The sequence below is a fragment of the Xenopus laevis genome, chromosome 9_10S, assembly GCF_017654675.1.
Source record: "Xenopus laevis strain J_2021 chromosome 9_10S, Xenopus_laevis_v10.1, whole genome shotgun sequence".
NCBI lineage: Eukaryota > Metazoa > Chordata > Amphibia > Anura > Pipidae > Xenopus > Xenopus laevis.
Genome location: NC_054388.1, coordinates 102,448,650 through 102,468,410, shown reverse-complemented (window position 1 = coordinate 102,468,410; position 19,761 = coordinate 102,448,650). Strand labels below are relative to the sequence as shown.

At 40.7% G+C, this 19,761-nt stretch overlaps 1 protein-coding gene across 1 annotated transcript in view; it reads left to right on the top strand.

Annotated features, from left to right (window-relative positions):
* The window catches only part of hexdl.S (hexosaminidase D like S homeolog), a 31,898-nt gene extending 18,693 nt beyond the window's left edge, over positions 1-13,205 (top strand). Inside the window, exons 8-14 of the mRNA XM_018239286.2 lie at positions 921-992; positions 1,268-1,472; positions 4,015-4,097; positions 5,331-5,409; positions 7,165-7,266; positions 10,712-10,801; positions 12,656-13,205. Of these exons, the coding sequence (XP_018094775.1) occupies positions 921-992; positions 1,268-1,472; positions 4,015-4,097; positions 5,331-5,409; positions 7,165-7,266; positions 10,712-10,801; positions 12,656-12,848 (824 nt within the window). The 3' untranslated portion in view covers positions 12,849-13,205. The remainder of the gene's footprint in view (positions 1-920; positions 993-1,267; positions 1,473-4,014; positions 4,098-5,330; positions 5,410-7,164; positions 7,267-10,711; positions 10,802-12,655) is intronic.
* The last annotated feature ends 6,556 nt before the right edge of the window (positions 13,206-19,761 follow it).

The window sequence follows — 19,761 nt, the reverse complement described above, 5'->3', positions numbered from 1 at the left end:
TTGCCTCAAATGCAGAAAGGTCCCTAGTAGCCTGGAAAAGCCCATTGGTAACAAAGATACAAATACATTTACAGTGCCTAAGGCATAGAGGAGGGGCAGGCAATATATATGATGGACAGCTGAGATTTTTAAATGAGTTTACAACAGGTATGGATGTTTTTTTTTTTTTAAAAAAATTGGATTTCATGTTTAATTTGAAAAGGACTTTAATTATACAGGTTTTTATGTCTGGGTGACAGGTCCCCTTTAACTAGATATTCCAGATTCCACCAGAAAAGGCAACACAACAGCTAAGTGAATATGATAGGGATAATAAAATACTATCCTTCATATGGAATAAAAGGCACACGTTTTGCCCATGTGCAAAACCGATACAAAGTTTGTTTATAAACAGGTGACCAGTAAAAGCTACCTGCTGATTGGTTGGCTGCAGGTGACTAGACCTATAGCACCTTGTATTATATAACCCCATATATATATATATAAAAATGTACCCTATGCTGGATATGCTTGGCTTCTACCAGCTGCTGATTTACCCCTCCAGGCAGGGTCAGCAGCTTATTGGGCCATGTATGGGGGAATATGAGATCCTTTGTGACCAATACCTGGCTGGGGAGAGGCCAGATTTCTATCTGGCAGGTTTAAATAGTCCTATCAGATAAGGAAAACAATGGCCTATTGATGTGGTCTTCTCCCAACGGCCAATAATAATCTCTTTGGCTCCCACACACTTGTGTGGCCAAATTCAGCAAGGATCCAATCATTTTCATGAAAACAATTACCCCTTTTAAGGCTTTTGACCCGTTTCAGAAATTTTTTGATAATAATGATCACGTTTATCATTTTGTTTATATCCCCACTACTGCATTAGAAAGTTTCCATGTGTTGCCAGTGGTGTGACAATACCTTTTGTCTCCTAGGAGCCAATATCAGCCAGTATGTGTCCCCCGTATTGTGGATTTATGGCCAGGACTTCGACATTCAACAAGCAGGTAGGCCTCAAGCTTTTCTCTGAATGAGCCTTTGCTTGTTACCATGGAAACAGCAGCTACCTTAATTCCTTCCTGGAATAAAGAGATCCATCCCTTCTTTATCACAACAATCTGATAATATGATATCTCTGCCACCGTAGATCACCTGCAACTGGAGATGCACAATAAAAACAAATGCAAATTTCTTGTTTACAATCAGGAAAAGTTCAATTGTTTATGGCCCTTTAATAGAAGCAGGCTGGTAACTGCAGATGCTTCTTTATCTCACTTCCTAGAAACATTCATAGAGAAGTACCAGGACGGTGGGTTTCCTTCTGTGTGGTTTGCAAGTGCCTTCAAAGGAGCATCTGGCCCTGATCAGATGTGGACCCCCATTGGCTTGCACATGAATAACCACCTGCGTTGGAAACAAGTGATTGATAACATGCACAAATTTCCAAACATTCGCTATGGTGGCATTGCAATGACTGGGTGGCAAAGGTGAGTGGAAAAATAACATCAGAGATGGTAGAACCAATTAACATCTATAAGATACAGCTCTCCAACACCTTCTAAATTTAAGTCATGTTCACCAGTTCACAAGAGCTGTCTATTCTAACACAAGTGATAATACTAGTAGTGGGTGGAAGTGTTGTAGGTGTAGGTTCTATCATGGTTTGCAGGAAACTCATCTGCATGATGTGTTAAGCTCTTTGATTGTGCAAGCAGTGCATGTAGTACCTATAAGTATATTACCCTCTGTGAAGGGAGTGTGGCTGTAGCATATCAGGTATAGTAGGGATAGATGGTGCCTATAGTAACACTGGGATAATAGTCTCTGGGAAGGGAGTGTGACTGTGGGATAGCAGGTATAGTAGGGAGAGATGGTGACTATAGTAACAGTGGGATAATAGTCTCTGGGAAGGGAGAGTGACTGTGGGATAGCAGGTATAGTAGGGAGAGATGGTGTCTATAGTAACAGTGGATAATAGTCTCTGGGAAGGGAGTGTGACTGTGGGATAGCAGGTATAGTAGGGAGAGATGGTGCCTATAGTAACAGTGGATAATAGTCTCTGGGAAGGGAGTGTGACTGAGGGATAGCAGGTATAGTAGGGAGAGATAGTGTCTATAGTAACAGTGGATAATAGTCTCTGGGAAGGGAGTGTGACTGTGGGATAGCAGGTATAGTAGGGAGAGATAGTGCCTATAGTAACACTGGGATAATAGTCTCTGGGAAGGGAGTGTGACTGTGGGATAGCAGGTATAGTAGGGAGAGATGGTGCCTATAGTAACAGCGGGATAATAGTCTCTGGGAAGGGAGTGTGACTGAGGGATAGCAGGTATAGTAGGGAGAGATAGTGCCTATAGTAACACTGGGATAATAGTCTCTGGGAAGGGAGTGTGACTGTGGGATAGCAGGTATAGTAGGGAGAGATGGTGCCTATAGTAACAGCGGGATAATAGTCTCTGGGAAGGGAGTGTGACTGTGGGATAGCAGGTATAGTAGGGAGAGATGGTGCCTATAGTAACAGTGGATAATAGTCTCTGGGAAGGGAGTGTGACTGTGGGATAGCAGGTATAGTAGGGAGAGGTGGTGTCTATAGTAACAGTGGATAATAGTCTCTGGGAAGAGAGTGTTACTGTGGGATAGCAGGTATAGTAGGGAGAGATGGTGCCTATAGTAACAGTGGATAATAGTCTCTGGGAAGGGAGTGTGACTGTGGGATAGCAGGTATAGTAGGGAGAGATGGTGCCTATAGTAACAGTGGATAATAGTCTCTGGGAAGGGAGTGTGACTGTGGGATAGCAGGTATAGTAGGGAGAGATGGTGCCTATAGTAACAGTGGGATAATAGTCTCTGGGAAGGGAGAGTGACTGTGGGATAGCAGGTATAGTAGGGAGAGATGATGTCTATAGTAACAGTGGATAATAGTCTCTGGGAAGGGAGTGTGACTGTGGGATATAAGGTATAGTAGGGAGAGATGGTGCCTATAGTAACAGTGGATAATAGTCTCTGGGAAGGGAGTGTGACTGAGGGATAGCAGGTATAGTAGGGAGAGATAGTGTCTATAGTAACAGTGGATAATAGTCTCTGGGAAGGGAGTGTGACTGTGGGATAGCAGGTATAGTAGGGAGAGATGGTGTCTATAGTAACAGTGGATAATAGTCTCTGGGAAGGGACTGTGACTGTGGGATAACAGGTATAGTAGGGAGAGATGATGCCTATAGTAACAGTGGATAATAGTCTCTGGGAAGGAACTGTGACTGTGGAAAAAATAGTATAGTAGGAAAAAATGGTAGGGAGAGAGAGCCTCTGGGAAGGGCCTGTGACTGGGACCTGTAAGTGATACACTAAATCAGGGGCGTTTCTGCCATGAGACAAGGTGAGTACCTTGCCTCAGACGGCAGCTCCCCAGAAGTTACCAGGGGTGGCAAAAAGCCGCTCCTGGTGACTTTAAGAGACAAATTTCCGGTTATTAAACCGGAAATTCGGCTTTTCTAGCGCAGAGAGCGATATTTTGCACTCTGCGCTAGCAATGCGCCCCTCACCGGACCTCCCGTCGGAGATCTTAAGGTAAGCCTGGGGGCGGCATTGATGCCTGAAACGCGCCTGCACTTTATGATTGTGTTCCAATCCTACACCTCTAAAGACAGACTTAATGTATGTATCGTCTACATGTATTACCAGAAAATATCAGCAGGTGGCAGTTGTGATTTGTGCTTGGCCCCCTCAATTGACTACACAATTCCCTACTTACTTTATCTTTGCTTCCTTTTTATTTAGCTTCATGAAATTCTTCCCTTGCATATATATATATATATTTACATCCATCCATATTACTTGGAGCTGTCATACTGCTTGTCTTGGCAGAGTTTCATTCTATGGAACAGTCTATGGCAACCTGTCACCTATATGAATATACTGTAAATCGTATGTGGAGATTTGCAAAACAGCCTGTTTTTTCACAAATTCTGCCCATTTGGACAGTGGAATGAATGTGTTTTATATGGAATTCAGTGAATAAATCTATTGCTCTTGTAGGTATGATCATTACTCTGTGCTGTGTGAGTTACTGCCTGTAGCGATCCCTTCTCTGGTCGTGTGTCTGAGGGCCATTCAGCACGGTAAGTGTCTCTGTTCCTATCATCTATTCTATTCTATACCAAATCTGTAACAGTAAATACGCCTTGTTTACTAACAACAGACACATGTGCCCCACATAGTGGCAGAACCCCTAGAAAACAATTAAGTTTGATCAACAGGTAGTCTCAAATCCTCCATTTGGTTGTTAAAGGGGAAGCAAAGTCTAAAATAGAAAAGGCTAGAAATGCTGTATTTTGTACACTAAACATAAACATGAACTTACTGCACCACAAGTCTAATCAAACAAATGATTTATGCTTTCAAAGTTGGCCACAGGGGGTCACCATCTTGCAGGTCCGGACTGAGAATTAAAATAGGCCCTGACATTTCAGGTACACAGAGGCCCAATCAGCCCACACAGAGGCCCAAAGAGCCCCCACCAGCCCACTAAATAGTGACTTTCTATGGCACCTTATAGCAGCCCCTCTGGCATTTGCCAGAACCCACAGATTGCAAGTCCGGGCCTGTCTTGTAACTTTGTTAAACATCTTTGCAAGACCAAGAGTGTGCACATGCTCAGTGTGGTCTGGGCTGCTTAGGGATCGTCATAAATTATCAAAACAGTCAAATAATATCTGCCAGAAGCCAATACAGCAAGACTGATTAATAATCAGAATATACAGACTGCACTGGCTCCTGTGTTGTCATGTAAACTAATGTGGATTTTATAGTTTTTGTATTGTTTAATACAAACTTTCTCCAACTCTGCAGAACCAGTGGCTGCAGCAAAATAATCCTCCAAATAGAATCCCAGTTTATCTGTTTAAATCTGGCTCCATGATCTTTGTCCCTGCAGCTGAAACAATAAAGGGGATGTAAAGGCAAAAATAAAATCCAATACAAATCTCTACACAGTCGCCGACTGATCTACAGGGAAACAAACAAAGCTGCTTGAGTTCTGCATGGCTGGGAAGTAAGGCGGGGGCTCCCCCTGCTGTTCATAAGTATGATTGTTTCCCTGCAGAGCAGTTAGGGACCGTCTGACAATTCCTTTCCACAGCAGTGAATTAAGGGAGAATTTCACTGCATACAGTCAGGTTTCTTATAAAAACGGTACACATTTTTTAATTAAAGTATATTAGAGATATGTTTCTTTTTCATTAAAGAAAGTAAAAATGGGATTTTTTTTTTTTGCCTTTACATGCCCTTTAGGGGCTATAACATTGTTAGTAAATCAGCCTCACTGTTCATCTTGTGCCTCTCGATCTTTCAAGGGCCACTCACTGAGGAATCAAAGACAGAGATCAATCAGATACTGGGCTTCAGTAAAATGGATTTAGAGAAGAACATTTGGTGAGTAGCCTCTATGGGGAAGAATTCCCAAAATTGGTGATATTGAGACAAAATAAAGGTGGAGATAAAAACGTCAGATTTCCCACCAAATTCACAAACCTCCTTCTCCACTTGTGAATTTGTCTTTTAAACAGACAGTTTTCATATTTTGTCTTTGCACGACATTTTAAAGACATTTTTTCTGAATTTGTCTTTAGCTCATACTACACCTGTCAGTCAGCCATCACATTGGAATTTTTGGAGGAGGGTCTATTTTACCTAGGAAAACTATACATCATTTTTTTTCAGGATAAACTGGGCTTTCTAAATCTGCCTACACGTTTGTGTAATTCCACTTGTGTAACAATAAATAATGCAAGTGTGAGTTAAAAACTTTTTACATATCAATTTGTATAAAATGCACTTTTTTTTGTTTAATCAGTGTTTTACTTGTTTTCTTAATGAGGCCTTTACACCTATAGGGTTAGACACAACTTGTGCCCAGACTATAAGATGGTTGGTCAGAAATTAGTTGGCTATTTATATGCTTACAAGTACAATAGTGCCATCTAATAGCAATAGCAATAGATGTACAGGTATGGGACCCATTATCCAGGAAACCCGTTATCCTGAAAGCTTCAAATTATGGAAAGGCCGTCTCCAATAGACTCCATGTTATCCAAATAATCCAAATTTTTCAAAATGATTTCCTTTTTCTCTGTAATAATAAAACAGTCGCTTGTACTTGATCCCAACTAAGATATAATTAATCCTTATTGGACGCAAAACCAGCTTATTGAGTTTATTTAATGTTTATATGATTTTCTAGTAGACTTAAGGTATGAAGATCCAAATTACGGAAAGATCCACAGGTCTCATACCTGTAACCAGAACAGTTTCGGACAGTTTCGGCTGAACAAATCACAGTGAAAAACTGACCAGCAGAATATTACCGAGTGACTGTAACAATTAATTATATTTTATCTCACTCACTACCCCTTTGAATGGAGCAGTGTAATCTTCAAATAAAATAGTTGTGTGCGCTGCCATCATTCAATTAACTAAGATATAATTAATCCTTACTGGAAGCAAAACCAGTCTATTGGGTTTATTTAATGTTTGTATGATTTTCTAGTAGACATAAGGTATGAAGATCCAAATCATGGAAAGATCCGTTATCTGGAAAACCCCAGGTCCCATGCATTCTGGATAACAGGCCCCGTACCTGTATATCAATATATAGAGCAAAGCTTTTGAAAATGAGAAAGTTCTTGTGGGTATATTTCCTAAAGCACTCGCACTTCTGGTTATAAAAATAAATTACACCATAAAAAGGACACAAACATTGTTATCTGGTTGCTAGGGACCCACTTACCCTAGCAACCAAGCAGTGGTATGGATGGCAGACTGACTGACAACTTGGAGCAGGGTTTAAACAGAAAGATATGTAAGAAGGAAGGGCGGGGCTGAGCATCCAGAGTTACACCCCTGGGTGCAGGTGGGGAGCAGTACAATGTTAGGCAAAGGTAATGAATATGCCGTGTTTTCTCTAGGCAGAAGTAAAGATCCCAAAATCCCAGCCATTAAGTACAGAGACTCTGAGCAAATAACAGACAATCTATGATGAAGACCTCTGAGTTTTTGTTTATGGCAGGAATGGCAGAGGATTTAGGGACTGAGTGAGGCCAAACTGCAGGGATAATGATTCAGAGAGCGGCTCTATCTGCTCATCATGATTGGATGGAAACTAATTCTCTGCTGTTTTGTGGCTTTCAGTGACGGCAATGGAGCCTTCCCTGGGGCTGAGATTTACAGGATGGTTCGCACCATCAACAGTGATTTGAAAAAGAAAGTGCAAGAAACTATGGAAGGAGACAGGTGAGTGCTTATGATGTGTTGGTTTGGTTTCCCTCTTCCTCTTTTAATGGACTTGAAGGGACCCTGGCTAAGTCCAAGGGCAGAGACACACGCTCCGATTCAGGGAGATTTAGTCGCTGTCACAAACCTCTGCGCCGGTAGGTGGGATCTTCCCTTGAATAAAGATGGCGGCGCCCATAGTCATGCACCACAGCGCCAAATTCAAAATAAAAGGACGCCGTGGAAGCCAGTTCAATGCCCAAGTATAGTAAGTGTTTGCTAACGTTCCTGGGTGCTTGATAATTACTGCCTGGACTTTGTTTCTGAATTATTCTGCCTGCCTTTGAACTCTTGCCTGGACTAGGAAACGATTTTGCCTGAACCCTCTTGTACTTCGATTTTGGACTTTTACCTTATAGTTTCCTCCTAGATCCTGATCTCTCATCGCTGGGAGCTGATAGGCCCCCTGACAGTCGTACACCGATAAATCATCTCTTGACTAACATACAACTGAACTAGAGCTAGAATCTAAATCGCCGGCTGGATGGCCCTCGGAGCACTTCGTTTTCCGAAGTTGCCCAAAGTTTCCTTGTGACGACGATTTACATTATAGCTGGCGGGAGGTAGTTTGGGGAGATTAGTCGCCCCGAAGAAGAGGAGATTGGCGACTAATCTCCCCGAGTCTGAGCGTGTCTCTGCCCTAAGGCCCTCTGTACTTTGTTGAACTAAAGCTACTGACATCCCACCAACAAGAGTGCATTAGCTTTCCCTACCCTAGGCTGAGTAGTCTGTATTAACTACATCCAAACCGTTATATTGGAGGAGTCTTGGGCCTCCCCTAGCTTTCCACATACTGGCATCTGGGTACTGACTGTCACTGTCTCTTGGCAAGTTGCCTCCCCTTGATCTGTCTCTTAATTGGCAGCCGTACTATCACTGCCCCATGGCAATTACCCTTCCCTAGCCCTTTCTTTGTGTTGTCAGAAACAAGGTGAATCAAGGTGTCCTAATGAGATTAAAGGGATACTGTCATGGGAAAAAAAAATTCAAAATGCATCAGTTAAGTATCAGTTAGTGCTGCTCCAGCAGAATTCTGCTCTGAAATCCCAACAGATTTTTTTTATATTTAATTGTGAAATCTGACATGGTGCTAGACATGCAGTCATATGAAAAAGTTTGGGAACCGCTCTCAGCCTGCATAATAATTTACTCCACTTTAAACAAAAAAGATAACAGTGGTATGTCTTTAATTTCCCAGTACCTGTTCCTGAGTACTGGTTTCTGAACAATGATTTTTAGTGATGCAGTATTCAGCTGTATGAAATTAAATCAAATGTGAAAAACTGGCTGTGCAAACATTTGTAATTTTGCTAATTTGAATGCATGTAACTGCTCAGTACTGATTACTGGCAACACCAAATTGGTTGGATTAGCTCGTTAAGCCTTTAACTTCATAGGCAGGTGTGTCCAATCATGAGAAAAGGTATTTCAGGTGGCCAATTGCAAGTTGTGCTTCTGTTTGACTCTCCTCTGAAGAGCGACAGCATGGGATCCTCAAAGCAACTCTCAAAAGATCTGAAAACAAAGATTGTTCAGTATCATAGTTTAGGGGAAGGCTACAAAAAGCTATCTCAGAGGTTTAAACTGTCAGTTTCAACTGTAAGGAATGGAATCAGGAAATGGAAGGCCACAGGCACAGTTGCTGTAAAACCCAGGTCTGGCAGGTCAAGAAAAATACAGGAGCGGCATGTGCGGAGGATTGTGAGAATGTTACAGACAACCCAAAGATCACCTCCAAAGACCTGCAAGAACATCTTGCTGCAGATGGTGTATCTGTACATTGTTCTACAATTCAGCGCAATTTGCACAATGAACATCTGAATGGCAGGGTGATGAGAAAGAAGACAGAGTCGCTTGTTGTATGCAAAAGCTCATTTAGACAAATGACAGTCATTTTGAAACAAAGTGCTTTGGACTTATGAGGCAAAAATTTAGTTATTTGGTCATAACAAAAAGCGCTTTGCATGGCAGAAGAAGAACACGGCATTCCAAGAAAAACATCTGCTACCTACTGTCACATTTGGTGGAGGTCCCATCATGCTGTGGGGCTGTGTGGCTAGTTCAGGGACTGGGGCCCTTGTTAAAGTCGAGGGTCGGATGAATTCAACCCAATATCAACAAATTCTTCAGGAAAATATTCAAGCATCAGTCACAAAGTTGAAGTTACGCAGGGGTTGGATATTCCAACAAGACAATGATCCTAAACACACTTGGAAATTTACAAAGGCATTTAGGGATAGAGGGAGAAGTACAATATTCTGGAAAGGCCGTCACAGTCCCCTGACTTGAATATCATGGAAAATCTATGGGATGATTTGAAGCAGACAGTCCATGCTCAGCAGTCATCATATTTAACTGAACTGGAGAGATTTTGTATGGACGAATGGTCAAAAATACGGCCATCCTGAATCCAGACACTCATCAAAGGCTATCAGAGGCATGATGTAATATCTCTGTTGGGTGCCCAAATTTATGCACCTGTCTAATTTTGTTATGATGCATATTGAATATTTTCTGTTAATCCAATAAACTGTATGTCACTGCTGAAATATTACTGTTTCCATAAGGCACATTATATTATAAAAGGAAGTTGCTACTTTGAAAGCTCAGCCAATTATTTACTGTAAGTAAATGTTTTTCATATGACTGTATTGTCAGTTTCCCAGCTGCCCCCAGTCATGTGACTGCTGTACTGCAAGTTGGAGTGATAACACCACCCCTCCCTCCCGCCCCCAGCAGCCTAACAACAGAACAATGGGATGGTAACCAGATAGCAGCTCCTTAACACAAGGTAACAGCTGCCTGGTAGATCTAAGAACAACACTCAATGGTAAAATCCAGGTCCAACTGCAACACATTCAGTTACATTGGGTAGGAGAATAGCCTGCCAGAAAGCAGTTCCATCCTAAAGTGCTGGCTCCTTCTGAAAGCACATGACCAGGCAAAATGACCTGAGATGCACCGACACACCAATATTACAACTAAAAAAAATACACTTATTGGTTCAAGAATGAATTTTATATGATAGAGTGAATTATTTGCAGTATAAACAGTGAAATAAAAACTATATCATAAAAATCATGACACAATCCCTTTAAGTAACTGAAACGCTTGCTGTGATGGTGGGGTTGAGTATAGACAGATCAGGGTATTTTGTTGCCCAATTTAGTTTCAGTTAAGCGGGCAGGCAAAAATATGATTGGAATTGCCCCCCATTAATTTCAGTTGCTCTTTGCTGGAAATGTGGGTGGATTTGTAGGACCAGAAGACACTCAAACACCAAGACTGCAATTCTTCATGCACTCCAATATCAGTGCATGCACAAGTAATAATGAGGGTCCCACCTTTGTCTGTGTTGAATTCCCTGCTCCCCACACTCACTGCCTTTTTTCCCCCCCATGTACAGTGAAATCCGTGGCTGGTTTTCCCGATATCATAGGAAGCATCGCTTTGGAAACCCGTACAAGATGGAGACTTTCAGAGACAAAGTGTTAAAGTGAGTTAGGTTTCTACTTTTAATTGGTTTTGTCCTCACTATGTGTGTGTGTTTGCAGGATAAACAAGGTCCATACATTCTTCCAATGATCCCAGTCATTCCGTTGCCCATAAACAGGGACTTGTTTGTACTGGAAAGTGTGTTTGGGATACACAACATTGGGATGGTGACTGGTACATGCAAACATCACACAAACACACTTATATGTATATATTTTATAGGCACATGTTCTGTGAGATTGATTGCATATAGTAGCACAGGATGAAACAAGCCTGTTGAGTTTCTAAAACACTCTACAAATCTGGAGCATCAGTAGTGTGACTATTTAAGTTCAACCCTTTTTGCAGAGTCATACTACTACCTAGAGTAGCCCACCAGTCACCTGAACTCCAGGGTATAGTCCATTGAGCATTGAGTTATTTTACCTTTGCACATTTGCATCTCTTGGGGAGACTCGAGTCCTCCCGTGATGGGATTGGAGGTCCAACCTTTGGTCAGGGCCCCAAGAACATTGCAAATATATGGTGTGCCAATCATTTGGTCACAGGTATATCAACCAAATCCTGCATGTAGAGAGAAAAATCTGTAGAGTTTTTAAAAGAAACCTGACTGTATGAAGTGAAATTCCCCTTTCATTTATTTGCTCTGACTGCTGCAGATATGAATCTCTACACGGTCATCGGCTGTTCTACAGGGAAACAAACAAAGCTGCTTGAGTTCCCCATGCTGTTTGAAAGTATGATCGTTTCCCTGCAGAGCAGTTGGGGACCTTCTGAAGCTTCCTATCTGCAGCTGTCAGAGCAAGTAAATGAAGGGTGAATCTCACTGCACACAGTCAGGTTTCTTATAAAAACGGTAGACATTTTTTAAATAAAGAATATTGGAGATAGGTTTCTTTTTCATTAAAGAAAGCAAAAATTGGATTTTTTTTTGCCTTTACATCCCCTTTAAACTAATCATATGCATATATATATTTTCTGCCAGAAGTGCATCTGACCCATTTTGAAACTGTGAATCACTGAAAAGTGAATCACTTATTGCTTTGATTGAGAGTGCCATAGCTTGACTGCCCCTATAGTAAAGAAACCCTTCTAAGGGTAATGCCAGACGAGGAGATTCTGGGAGATTTTGTCGCCTGGCGACATATTGCCACGTCTTTTGCGCGACTATCTCCCCGAACTGCCTCAGCGTTTTTTCCCCATAGGCTACAGCGCACGCGACGATGCATGTTCAATAGTCGCCCAAAGTTGCCGCAACTTTGAGCAACTATTGAAAACGCATCGCCGCGTGTGCATTAGCCGGGCGATTTTGCGCTGTAGCCTATGGGGAAAAACCGCTGAGGCAGTTCGCCAGGCGACAAAATCTCCCAGAATCTCCTCGTCTGGCCTTACCCTTAGGCTGATGGTGAAATCTGCCTTCCTTCAGTATCAGTAGATGCCCTAGAACAATACACCCTGTATAAATGTGTTCATTGTACTCATGTAGTTATATGCATAGGTAATTCTGATTTATTTTTATTTAATATACAAAAGCCATAAATATCTTGTAAATGATATCCTTATAAACGGTGAGTTCTGATGTCATCAGTTATAAACGGTGAGTTCTGATGTCATTTCAGTCACATGACTCACTGAAATTTGTGTATTATAATAAATAAAGTACCCCCTGTTTCAAAATATGAGGATATTAGAAGTAACCTCGGAGTTCCATGACCTGTATAAAAACACTCGGCTTTCGGCCTCGTGTTTATATATGGTTATGAAACTCCTCGGTAACTTATAATATCCTTATATTTTACAAGAGGGGGTACTTTATTCACTATATAATGATTACACCTCTTTTACCTATTCTCAGGACCCACGAAGAATGGGAAGCCCTCACCGACAACCTGCGCGTCCAACTGGAGACCTTCTATTTTCCCGACACAGTGGAAGAGTGGATGGAGGAGAACGTTGACCTGCACTTGGACGCCCTGAGAAAAATGGCAAAAGACTTCAAAGAGATCCTGGAGCTTAAGGCTCAACCTAAGGTGGCCTTAAAGAAGTGATGGGCCCCCAGAGAACAACAGTAACAAGTATTTAAATGAAGAATTACACTTAGAAGAAATTTATGAGAAAGTTCAAGGCCAGATCTCCAAAGCTAACTAGGAGACCCTCCATCTTTAAATGAACTACATCTCCCAGCATGATATTGCCACTGTTTTCCACACCGTGGAGCAGTGCATCGAAGCATGGCACCATGGTTGATAACTGCTCCTGTGAGCATTTCTATGCCCTGGAATATTTAAAGGATAAGTAAACTTTAAACATAAGTGAATGTTATATTAATGAGGGTGCTATTGTAAGCACTTTTGTACATTCATTATTTATTTTGTTTTATTTTGTTCCAAGATATTAAGGGATACATGTGCTGTTAATATGAATGAATTTTGATGGTCATTTTCCAACCAGTCTGACCACCGAGTAGTCAAGGAAGTTGTCAGGAGAAAGAAAGAGGCTGCTCTGATGTTCTTCTGCTTAGGAGAAAAAAATATGAAACCTTTTTCAAATCTTTCCTAAACAGAAGAACATCAGAGCAGCCTCTTTCTTTCTCCTGACAACTTCCTTGACTACTTGGTGGTCAGACTGGTGGGAAAATGACCAGCAGATGGCGCTGTTGTTACAAAATTCATTCATATTAACAGTACATGTATCCCTTAATATCTTGGAATAAAAACAAAATAATAATGAATGTACATTACAAAAGTGCTTAGAATAGCACTATCATTAATATTACATTCACTTATTTTTAAGGTTCCCTTATCCTTTAAGGTTTGTATATTGCATTTAGCTTGTTCTTGGACTTCAGAAGAACAGAAAGAGTCCACCATGGACTTATCACTTCAGTTAGCTTAAAGATAAGATTCAACTTCATCATAACCTTTAATATGTTATAGAGTAACCTGTTCTAAGCAACTTTTCAGTTGGTCTCCAGTATTTATTTGCTAGGATTAGCCTTCCTATTCTGCCTCTTTCTAGGCTGCTACTGAATCTGCCATCTGGTTGTTAGGATCACTTACCATGGCAACCAAAAAGAACCCTACAGGTTGATCGTGAGGTTTGTGTTCTTATTTTTAATTATTTTTTTTTCAGCCCTCTTTTATTCATCTTCCATACTTTAAAACTACTGCTTGTTGCTGGCCATAGCAACCAGATAGCTAATGAAATTCCAAACCTGAAACATCTCAAAACCCAAATGAAGACCAATAGCAATTTGTCTTAGAATACTGCTACCTACATTAGCAAAATGTAATTTTAAGATCAGCTAAGCCTTTATGTGCTGTTGTACTTGTGATTGGCAGAACACTGTCTCAGGGAGCCATATAGTTGTCCACTAGGGTGAGTATAAGCAGGGAGAGTCTGTGTTTATGCAACGAAAATCACCCATATGTGTGTATGTTGGTGGGAGCTAGTGCCTGGGGTGTGTATTATCAGTTATGCCTTGCAAAAACAGAGATTTTACAAAAGAAATGTCAATCTCCAGTTGCCAATGTGTATGTTTTGTACCGAATTCACGAGTGGGAATACACATTGTGACGGGACTTAATTGGCAATTTAAGGGATCAGATTTGTGCTCAGAGAAACTACAGTTTAGATGATAGATGTGCAGATGGTACTGCTGAGATTTCAGCCCCATATAAGGGCAGAGACACACGTGGAGATCCGGGGAGATTTAGTCACCCGGCGACAATTCACCTCTTCTTCGGGCGATTAATCTCTCCAAACTGCCTTCTCTAGAATGTAAATCGCCGGCGGGATGGCACTTGGAGCACTTCGTTTTCCGAAGTCGCCTCACGAGGAAACTTCGGGCATGCCTCCAAGCCTGGAAATAAGCACCTGCTTTGAGGCCACTGAGAGCAACATACAAGGGGTTGGTGAGTAACATGTTGCTCACGAGCCACTAGTTGGGGACCACAGATTTAGACAGAATGCATATAGCTTTATAGTAAAGGGCAACTCCATAAGGAGGCATAGATTGATATGGGACAGCCAGGTGAAATATGATTGGTCATAACACATGCACCCTTCCTTTGTGCTAGACCAGTGATCCCCAACCAGTAGCTCGTGAGCAACATGTTGCTCTCCAACCCCTTTGGCGTTGCTCTCCATGTCCTCAAACCAGGTGCTTATTTTTGAATCCCAGGCTTGGAGGTAAGTTTTAATTGCATAAAAACTAAGTATAGTGCCATGTACAGTCTCTTGTAGGCTGCCAGTCCACATAGGGGCTACCAAATAGCCAATCACAGCCCTTATTTGACACCCCAAGGGACTTTTTCATGCTTGTGTTGCTCCCCAACTCTTTTTACATTTGAATGTGGCTCACAGGTAAAAAAAGGTTGGGGACCCCTGTGCTAGACTATAGTGCCTGTAACTTCATTTAAAGGGCAAGTTAACTTTCTGTCCATTTCCCATCTGTGATGCTAGCAGTCTTTTTATGTTTTTTGTGTGTATGTTTAGTCTCCGCAGTGAAATGTGTGTGTCCATGACAACTTTGGGTCTCATTGTCAAACTGGCTATTGAAGTTTGGAAAGCAGCAGCCTTATTTGAATGAAGGAGAGCAGAAACGTGGCTGCTAGCACGTGGGATTAGAGCAGGCTTGTGTATTGATGTGTCCTACAGCTCTCTAGCAACTCTCATTCATTCCCTTCCAATGTGAAAGGGGATTCATTACATGTTTATCAGCAGATATTATTTTTCATTCTGTTATTGATAAAAGGTACAATATGAAGGCCTATACATTGACGTCACGATAGGTTATCCACAGACTGATTGAATCTTCAGTCGCCAAGCTATTCTACCCAGAAGAGCAATCAGTGAGGCCCAGTTCCCAGCACAATCAGCAGCCAATTTGGTAGTTGGTTTCTGCCCATATATTGGCACCAGTAATGGGCTCTGCAACAGTCATTTATTTTTAGGGCCCACACCAACCTCAAACCTGAGGAAAGTTAATGATTGTTTTGCACACATAATCGTGCAGCCCTGGGCCCACTCCAGCAGCCTCATTCTTGGCTTATTCTTTCAATGTCTTACAGAATGACCAAATCAGATTGGGAAGCGGATGCCATTTCATCTGTGTTTACTGTGGATTCTTGTTTTATCATAATTATTACCACCAATCAGACTTTGCACAACTACATCTTTATTATCCTGAGAGTGATTGGTATCCCTGCCCACACTGGATATAGAGCAAAGACTGTAAATTATTGCTTATTTTCATGGATCTACATTAAAATAAATGCAGTTTATTTTTCTTACCGAGTGGTGTTTTATCTCACAAGATGAAAAGATAAAGTTTCAGTGTCTACTCCAGACTTGAAGGAAGCTACTTAAAGAAATTGTTTAGTGTAAAAATAAAAACTGGGTAAATAGATAGGCTGTGCAAAATAAAAAATGTATCTAATATAGTTAGTTAGCCAAAAATGTAATGTATAAAGGCTGGAGTGACTGGATGTGTAACATAATAGCCAGAACACTACTTCTTGCCTTTCAGCTCTCTTGGTTTCCACTGATTGGTTACCAGGCAGTAACCAATCAGAGACTTGAGGAGGGGGCACAGGGGTCATAACTATTGCTTTTGAATTTAAGCTGAATGCTGAGGATCAATTGCAAACTCACTGAATAGTTATGTCCCATGTGGCCTCCCTTATAGTCACTGACTAACTTAGAGTTAGAGAGCTGAAAAGCAGGAAGTAATGTCACTCCAGCCTTTATACATTACATTTTTGGCTAACTAACTATATTAGAAACATTTTTTATTTTGCACAACCTATCTACTTACCCAATTTTTATTTTTTACACTGAACTGTTCCTTTAAAGAAGAAGGAAAGGTTAAAACTAAGTAAGCTTAATCAGAAAGGTCTATATGAATACACCAGCAAACCCTCAAAGTTATGCTGCTCTGTCATACTTGAAAGATAGCTCTCACCTAATCACAAAACTCCAAGGATGTCAATGGAGGCCCTCATATATGTTGTTTCTTCACTCTACTCTTGTATTCCTCATTCTCTAGGCATTGAAGCCATAGCATATCATTTAAATAAACCATTTAAATAAACCATAGGCACATCTCTATATAGCAAAGAATGTACAGGAAACACATCCTCCCCATCAAATTCGAAATATACCTGTGGGACAATTTTTGAGACTAAAGGTGGCCATACACGGGCAGATAATGCTGCCGATATCGGTCGTTTAGACCAATTTGACAGCTAATCTGCCCGTGTATGGGGGCTTCCGACGGTTCTTTCCGATCAATATCTGGACACGATATCGATCGGGGAGGTTTGATTTTTCATTGCGCTCGTCGTAATCCGATCGTTCGTAATCCGATCGTTCGGCTCTATGGCCGAACAATCGGATTACCCCCGATATAGCCCTGCCGTTAGTGGCATATCGGGGAAAAGATCCGCTCGTTTGGCGATATCGCCAAACGAGCGGATCTTATAGTGTATGGCCACCTTAAGGCGCTTTTGCTCCAACCAGGATGATTTCGTGGAAAAAGCATTTGAAAGGGCACTTTACACCCCACGTAAAAATCTGTTCAAAAAGTATAACACAAATTCGATTATGTTTCTAATCAGAAAAGAACAGAAGTGGCTGATAGATCTGATTCCATTACCTGTATATTAACTTATAGTTCCCAATACAAGGTCATTGTCAATGTCATAAATAGGAACTTAGCAATTTTAAAAACTGATCCAATTTTAGATGATGTTCTACAGAGGGGTTGTCGCTTTGTATCTAGAAGAGCCAAATCTTTGAGAAACTCCTTATCACCCAGCAGAATTGATAATTCAAACAAACTTACCTGGTTGGAATATAAGGGGTCCTTCAGGTGTGGAGCAAAAAGATGCATTACATGTAAATATATACATACTGGTGATAGCTTTTCTTCCCAGATTACTGGTAAAAAATACAAGATTAATCAATACATCAATTGTAATACTCACCATGTTGTCTACCTTATTTCATGCCGAAAGTGTGGCATTCAGCACGTTGGACAAATGAGTAGAACACTCAAGGAAAGAGCTAGAGATCACATTAATAATATTAAAAACAAAACTGCAACAAACATAGCCATGCATTTTGCTAATTGTGTTTTTGGAGACTTAGATTATTTTTCCTTACAAGGTATTCAAAGACTTATATCAGACCAGAGAGGAGGGGACAAAATCAGAAAATTACTCTACTTAGAAACTAAATGGATAATTAATCTAGTTACTAGATTCCCCAATGGTCTCAATAACGAGTATGATGTGACTTGCTACTTTTGACTTTTTTAAGTTTCTAATCCCGGTTCAACATGGCTTTACATTAAAAAGGTGCACCAAGATGGCGTTGACTACCATGTGTGTATCACTTTAATAAGTACACCCTTGGAAAGTATCCTGTAGAGGTGTACCAATATGGCACCTACTAAAAAGAGGCATGTACTTTTTTAATTTCTTCAAGAGACACACCTGAGATGGTTGGACACAGGGGTTGGTCTGATGTGGGGAATACAGGGATTGGTTCACGTTTTTATTGATGAAGTGTTGTGATTGGTGCACCTTTGTTTAAATATTGGTGGGTGAGCTCCACATACTCAGCCTATGATTAAGTGTTTGTAACACGAAACATGTAAGGCAGAGGACACAATAAATCTTTTCTACTTTTTATTATCTGATGGAAGATTGCCTTTATTTGAGTGCCTGCTCCAGTGCCTGCATTTATTTCCTTCTATTGTGTACACATGGGCTTCTGTATCAGACTTCCAGGGCTAGGGCTTGAGCATGCTCAGTTTGCTCCTCTCCTCCTCCCTTTTCCCCTCCTTGCTCCCCTTCCTGCTGTAATCTGAACCCAGATCTATGAGTGAGCAGGGAGAGACTCAGACAGGAAGTGATTTCACACCAAGCTAATATTCAAATTTTAGTCAAATTTTAGATGTGAATTTTTTTCAACTCTAATGAATTTAATTTTATTCACAGTTCCAATGGTATGTTAGTTATGAAAAAAAATTTGAAATCTAATTTGAATCAAGTTTTCCCCTGAATAAAAAAACCTAACTTTTGTGTGTCAAATTTTTTTTGACGAGCGACAATTTTTTGAGGCGCAACATTGTTTTTCTCCAATTGGAGTCAATTGGGTGTCATTTTGACTCATCGCTATTATTAACATCTTCAAATAGTTCAAGGGATCTCTATCATTGACTTCTACATGAACTTGGCAAAAATTGGATGAGAACTGTTTCCAGGGTCGAGATGTGATAAATCTCACATTCCAATTCAAATTCGAGTTGGTGCTTTTAAATTCGAAATTGTGAGTTTCGACCAAAAATGAAAATTCTAATTTCAATTTACCATTTGAACCTTAGTAAATCTGCCCCTAAAAGTCCACAAATATAGTTTGGAATACATGCAACGTTATTAAATAACCAGACAATATGGCAGCACTGTTTTGTTAGATACTCCCTATACTTTATTCCCAAATGAATAATACACACATAATATTGCTTTCTATACTGAGTGAGCAGAAACAATACATATGTCTGTATTATCCACATTGTTGCGCTTCTGCCCTGGAAAAAGCTGGAACCAATAAGCAATTAGCTCTTATTCGGTCTTGTATAGTTACAGTAATGAAAGTTAATGCCTGGTTGCTATTGGTTACTGCATTGCAAAATTATACTACTCTGGTACCCATTATCCAGAAAGCTCAGAATTATGGGAATAGACTCCATTTTGATCAAATAATTCAACATTTTTAAAATGATTTCCTTTTTTTCTCTGTAATAGTAAAACATGACCTTGTACAGGATGGCAATTAAGATATAACGAATACTTACTGGAAGCAAAATAATCCTATTGGGTTTAATTAAAGGGGTGGTTCACCTTTAAGTTTACTTTAGACAGGGCCGGATTTACATAGTGGGCGCCCCTAGGC